The sequence below is a fragment of the Stegastes partitus genome, unplaced genomic scaffold (genome assembly GCF_000690725.1).
Source record: "Stegastes partitus isolate 25-593 unplaced genomic scaffold, Stegastes_partitus-1.0.2 Scaffold937, whole genome shotgun sequence".
In the NCBI taxonomy this organism is placed as follows: Eukaryota; Metazoa; Chordata; class Actinopteri; family Pomacentridae; genus Stegastes; species Stegastes partitus.
The window spans coordinates 81,374-87,133 of record NW_007578668.1 but is presented as its reverse complement, the minus strand read 5'-3'; the positions used below and the strand labels follow the sequence as shown (position 1 = coordinate 87,133).

Here is a 5,760-nt window from a genome sequence, read left to right as displayed (position 1 = left end):
ACCTCTGCAATAGACTCATCAATAAGCCTGACAAGTATTAACAAGTTATCAGGGGGGGAACGACTCCTAAACCCCCTCCGGTCACATCCTGTGGGGCCGCCGCCGCCGCCGCCGCCTCGTAAGAGCCTAAAAAAAGCCAGACAAAGAAAGTGTCACGCCCGATCCGTTCACTAAAACACCAAACCGAATTAGCCCTCGGCCCCGCGCAGCACATAATGACTGATAATGACGCCGGATCTGCTCTGCGAGGGAAGAATTCCACGAGCCGGGAAGGAAATCAATTTGATTTTCCTCCCTCACACCTGGTTGATCGGCTGGAAAGCGCCTCCTCTCCTCCTCCTCCTCCTCCACCTCCTCCACCCCGACAAGCCGGCGATAAATCTTCATTCAAGGTTGGCATCTTAAAAGTGTAGCGCCGGCTCTGCTTATTAGAATGTATAATAGATTTACTGACCCTGGTATACAGTGGGAGAAAAAGTAATTAGTCATAGCATAGTCTAAATTTAAACAGCCAAGAAGTGAGCGAGGGGAGGATGAAGGACTCCAGAAATTACTCACATCACAATTAATTTGGCAAATGAGGCAGATAAGACGAATGGAGCCTGTGCAGGGGGAAGAGGAACGGCGGAGAGCAGGAGGAGGATTTCTGGTCGGTGTTCGACCGAACCGGGACGATCCGAGACCCAGATTCACCACCGGCGCTCAAACTGATCCGACTGGTTTTAATTCTGATTAAATCACAGATAACGTTCAGTAGAATCACAGAAAGAAGGATGAAGCTTTATTATTAGTTTCCTGATTTGTGGAGTAACTTATAGAGAAAACCTTCTGACACTAAGTTAAAGCTTCAACGTTCAGTTTATGTTCTGGATGTGACCCTTCTTTGCATATTTAAACATTAAATTTCAGTAAAATCTGTAAAATAATTTAATGTACAATGGTCTTAATGTAAGTCATTAACTTTAAGCTGTAAAAAAAAATACAAGGAATCTCTTTATCTCAACATTTTATTGTTATTTTCTGCTTTTTTGCCTTTTCTTTAATTACAGATCACTTAAAATCAAGAAAAACACACAAAAGGTGTTAATTTTCATTTTAACTGTAAGAAAAAAGAATGTAACATGAAAAAAACAATTGTAAATTGTAATTTTTTTTAACATTATACAATCAAAGAAAGTATTTTTAGTGGATTTAAATGAGCAAAAATACCTTTATTTTATAGATGTTTGCCATTAGTTAGAAGAAAATGTATGATGATTGAAAAATGGTAAAAAACAAAAAATGTAATAATAATATTTAAACATTAATGTATTTTATAGATTTTCCCCGTTTTGTTAAGTTCCAGCTAATATCTCGTAAAATCAAAGAAAATGGCATCGATTTTTTGTAAACAGTAAAAAACAAACAAAAACAGAACAAAACTGTAAATAACGTCCACATCAAGAAGCTTGTATGTTCTTAAAATGTTCATTTGTAGCTTTATTACATTAACAGGGCCGGTTCTGATACCCGGTACCATCATGACGGGTCCAGCCCTGAATATTATTCAGTCAAAATACACAATATTCACTGTTTTTAAACTGGTGAAAGATCTCATTGTTTTACACATATTTGCCTTTGTTTTTGTGGTTTTTTTTTTAAATGTATATATTAATGATTAAAAAACAGTTAAACATTTTTTAAACTGTTATTTCACAGACTTCGTTTTGTTAAATTACGGATGACAGCTAAAAAAATCATAGATAAAAAATATTACTTTACTTGTTGACTGAGGGGAAAAAAGCCAAAAAAGAGAGAAAATAATCTGAATTTTGTTAGATCATAATTTGTTCTTTTACTGTGAAATTACACTTTAAATGTATTTACATTAAAATATCTGTTCGTTTTTTATTGTTTTTAATGTTTCAGTGATCCGTCATTTTACATCAGATTTTTTTTACCTGCATGATTTTCACTATTTAACAGATTTGATTTGAATTATTATTATTTTTTATCATATTCACATGTGGTATTTTTGCTTGATGGTGTATTTTAACTGCTGGTGCTGTGTGTCGTCCTTTATGTGACCCTCAGACTGACACATCATCAATGGAAACTCATGTGAACGCACTTTGAAAAACTAATAATTAAAACTTTAAAGAATGAACTGCAGCTGAAACCTGCACCCGACCTTTAGGATTTTTATTCACACCGGAGACAAATAACTGGATTTAAAGCAAATTCTTGACTTTATAAATCAAACACAAGCAACTGTGAAAGATTGTCGGAGAACAAAACGTTACCAGAACATCACAAAACAGCCGCCGTTGGTTATAGTTTGTTCTTTTTTCTCCCCCTCTGCAGCTCTCCGAGGTTCTGCTGAGCGCCCTGAACCAGAACCTGGTCCAGTTCACGTTGCGGCCGGGCGTCCAGGTCACCGTGTACGCGGCTCACCTGTCCGCAGGTAAGCAAACATGGCCGCCCGTGCGAGTCGGGTGCCGCCCAGCAGGTAGGAAGCAGGACAGAACAGACAGATGTGGTTGGACAGTCAGCTTTACTTCTACTAATCACTGCATCCCTGTGTGTGATTGGCTCCCACCATGTAGCTACACAGGGGCATTCAGAGAGTGAGCATCGGTACAAGTATGTGTGCCTCTTCCTAGTGGGGATGCTGCTCCTGTCCTAAAGGGGCTTATAGGATAAAGAGTAAGAGTGTCTACTAAAACTCTCATCGGTGTCACTTCTGTGGCTTCATTGCATGAATCAGCTGCGTTGGAAATACATGCGGGCCCGGTGGGATGTGCTGTTCTGAGCTGTGTGCCGCCCCCTGTCTCTCTGTCTCCGCAGCGCCCCTAGTGGACACCAGCGAGAACCACAGCGGCTCCGCCATGCTCATGCTGCTGTCGGTAGTGGTTGTGGGTTTAGCTGTGTTTGTCATCTACAAATTCAAGAGGTAAAGTGTTCGCCAAATGTCATGTCTGTGCGACGCGGGAGCCGCTGACAGCCGGTAAACAAAAAAAAAAAAAAAGAAGAAGGCTTCACAGGAGGCTGATAGCTGCCTGTCAAGCGCCGCCCCACGCCTCCGACGCTCGGCTTCTCCCCGTCGCACGCACACCTGTGGAAGCTCTTTTATCGGGTCGCTCCCCCACAAAAGAAATGTCAGTCAGCCTTCAGCCGCTATCAATAACACGGCCTTTGAACGCAGACCGGTTGACCTTTGTGAAATGTTAAAGCGCCGAGGTGCAGCTTCATGAAGATTTTACAGACAAGCCAGAGAGAGANGTTGTGTTTCATGTTTTCTACCAGAATTATGTTTTTTTGGGGTTATTTCCTTCCTTCTAATTCTTCTTTAAACAGCAGTTTAAAGGCACAAAGCTGACAGAATCCACAGAAATAAAACGACTGAAGCAGGAAGTTTATCCAAAGCAGCAGAGTTTCGAGGCTCCGTTCACCTTCTCACCATCTTCTTCTCTTTTCCCTCCCTCTTGTCTGCAGGCGACGGGCGTCCGGGAGGACCAGCTGCTGGTCACCGTCCTGCCCGGCTTACCGACGGCCGCCGAGTTCTTCCTGCTGCCCGACAAGCAGCTGACGGAGGGCAAGCCGGAGAAGAGCGCCGCTCATCTGGATCAGGTGCTTGTTCCTCAACTTCCTGCTTCCTCCAGCAGATGTCAGTGTTAATCCACTGAAGCATGTCCAGCTCTTCCTCCTTCTTTCTTCTTTCTTTTTTTTTATTTTTTCCCTCCTCTCCTCTGTTCTCCATGAGTCTAATTCTGGAACATGCCTGAGGAACCTCTGCAATAGACTCATCAATAAGCCTGACAAGTATTAACAAGTTATCAGGGGGGGAACGACTCCTAAACCCCCTCCGGTCACATCCTGTGGGGCCGCCGCCGCCGCCTCGTAAGAGCCTAAAAAAAGCCAGACAAAGAAAGTGTCACGCCCGATCCGTTCACTAAAACACCAAACCGAATTAGCCCTCGGCCCCGCGCAGCACATAATGACTGATAATGACGCCGGATCTGCTCTGCGAGGGAAGAATTCCACGAGCCGGGAAGGAAATCAATTTGATTTTCCTCCCTCACACCTGGTTGATCGGCTGGAAAGCGCCTCCTCTCCTCCTCCTCCTCCTCCACCTCCTCCACCCCGACAAGCCGGCGATAAATCTTCATTCAAGGTTGGCATCTTAAAAGTGTAGCGCCGGCTCTGCTTATTAGAATGTATAATAGATTTACTGACCCTGGTATACAGTGGGAGAAAAAGTAATTAGTCATAGCATAGTCTAAATTTAAACAGCCAAGAAGTGAGCGAGGGGAGGATGAAGGACTCCAGAAATTACTCACATCACAATTAATTTGGCAAATGAGGCAGATAAGACGAATGGAGCCTGTGCAGGGGGAAGAGGAACGGCGGAGAGCAGGAGGAGGATTTCTGGTTGGTGTTCGACCGAACCGGGACGATCCGAGACCCAGATTCACCACCGGCGCTCAAACTGATCCGACTGGTTTTAATTCTGATTAAATCACAGATAACGTTCAGTAGAATCACAGAAAGAAGGATGAAGCTTTATTATTAGTTTCCTGATTTCTGGAGTAACTTATAGAGAAAACCTTCTGACTCTAATATTTCAGTTAAAGCTTTGACGTTCAATTTATGTTCTGGATAGAACTCTTCTTTTGCACATTTAAACATTAAATTTCAGTAAAATCTGTAAAATAATTTAATGTACAATGGTCTTAATGTAAGTCATTAACTTTAAGCTGTAAAAAAAAATACAAGGAATCTCTTTATCTCAACATTTTATTGTTATTTTCTGCTTTTTTGCCTTTTCTTTAATTACAGATCACTTAAAATCAAGAAAAACACACAAAAGGTGTTAATTTTCATTTTAACTGTAAGAAAAAAGAATGTAACATGAAAAAAACAATTGTAAATTGTAATTTTTTTTAACATTATACAATCAAAGAAAGTATTTTTAGTGGATTTAAATGAGCAAAAATACCTTTATTTTATAGATGTTTGCCATTAGTTAGAAGAAAATGTATGATGATTGAAAAATGGTAAAAAACAAAAAATGTAATAATAATATTTAAACATTAATGTATTTTATAGATTTTCCCCGTTTTGTTAAGTTCCAGCTAATATCTCGTAAAATCAAAGAAAATGGCATCGATTTTTTGTAAACAGTAAAAAACAAACAAAAACAGAACAAAACTGTAAATAACGTCCACATCAAGAAGCTTGTATGTTCTTAAAATGTTCATTTGTAGCTTTATTACATTAACAGGGCCGGTTCTGATACCCGGTACCATCATGACGGGTCCAGCCCTGAATATTATTCAGTCAAAATACACAATATTCACTGTTTTTAAACTGGTGAAAGATCTCATTGTTTTACACATATTTGCCTTTGTTTTTGTGGTTTTTTTTTTAAATGTATATATTAATGATTAAAAAACAGTTAAACATTTTTTAAACTGTTATTTCACAGACTTCGTTTTGTTAAATTACGGATGACAGCTAAAAAAATCATAGATAAAAAATATTACTTTACTTGTTGACTGAGGGGAAAAAAGCCAAAAAAGAGAGAAAATAATCTGAATTTTGTTAGATCATAATTTGTTCTTTTACTGTGAAATTACACTTTAAATGTATTTACATTAAAATATCTGTTCGTTTTTTATTGTTTTTAATGTTTCAGTGATCCGTCATTTTACATCAGATTTTTTTTACCTGCATGATTTTCACTATTTAACAGATTTGATTTGAATTATTATTATTTTT

At 39.5% G+C, this 5,760-nt stretch overlaps 1 protein-coding gene across 1 annotated transcript in view; it reads left to right on the top strand.

The window, feature by feature from the left end:
• LOC103366380 (VPS10 domain-containing receptor SorCS1-like) overlaps positions 1 to 5,760 on the top strand; it is a 232,119-nt gene that overhangs the window by 219,467 nt on the left and 6,892 nt on the right. Inside the window, exons 22-23 of the mRNA XM_008294084.1 lie at positions 2,344 to 2,443; positions 2,827 to 2,932. Of these exons, the coding sequence (XP_008292306.1) occupies positions 2,344 to 2,443; positions 2,827 to 2,932 (206 nt within the window). The remainder of the gene's footprint in view (positions 1 to 2,343; positions 2,444 to 2,826; positions 2,933 to 5,760) is intronic.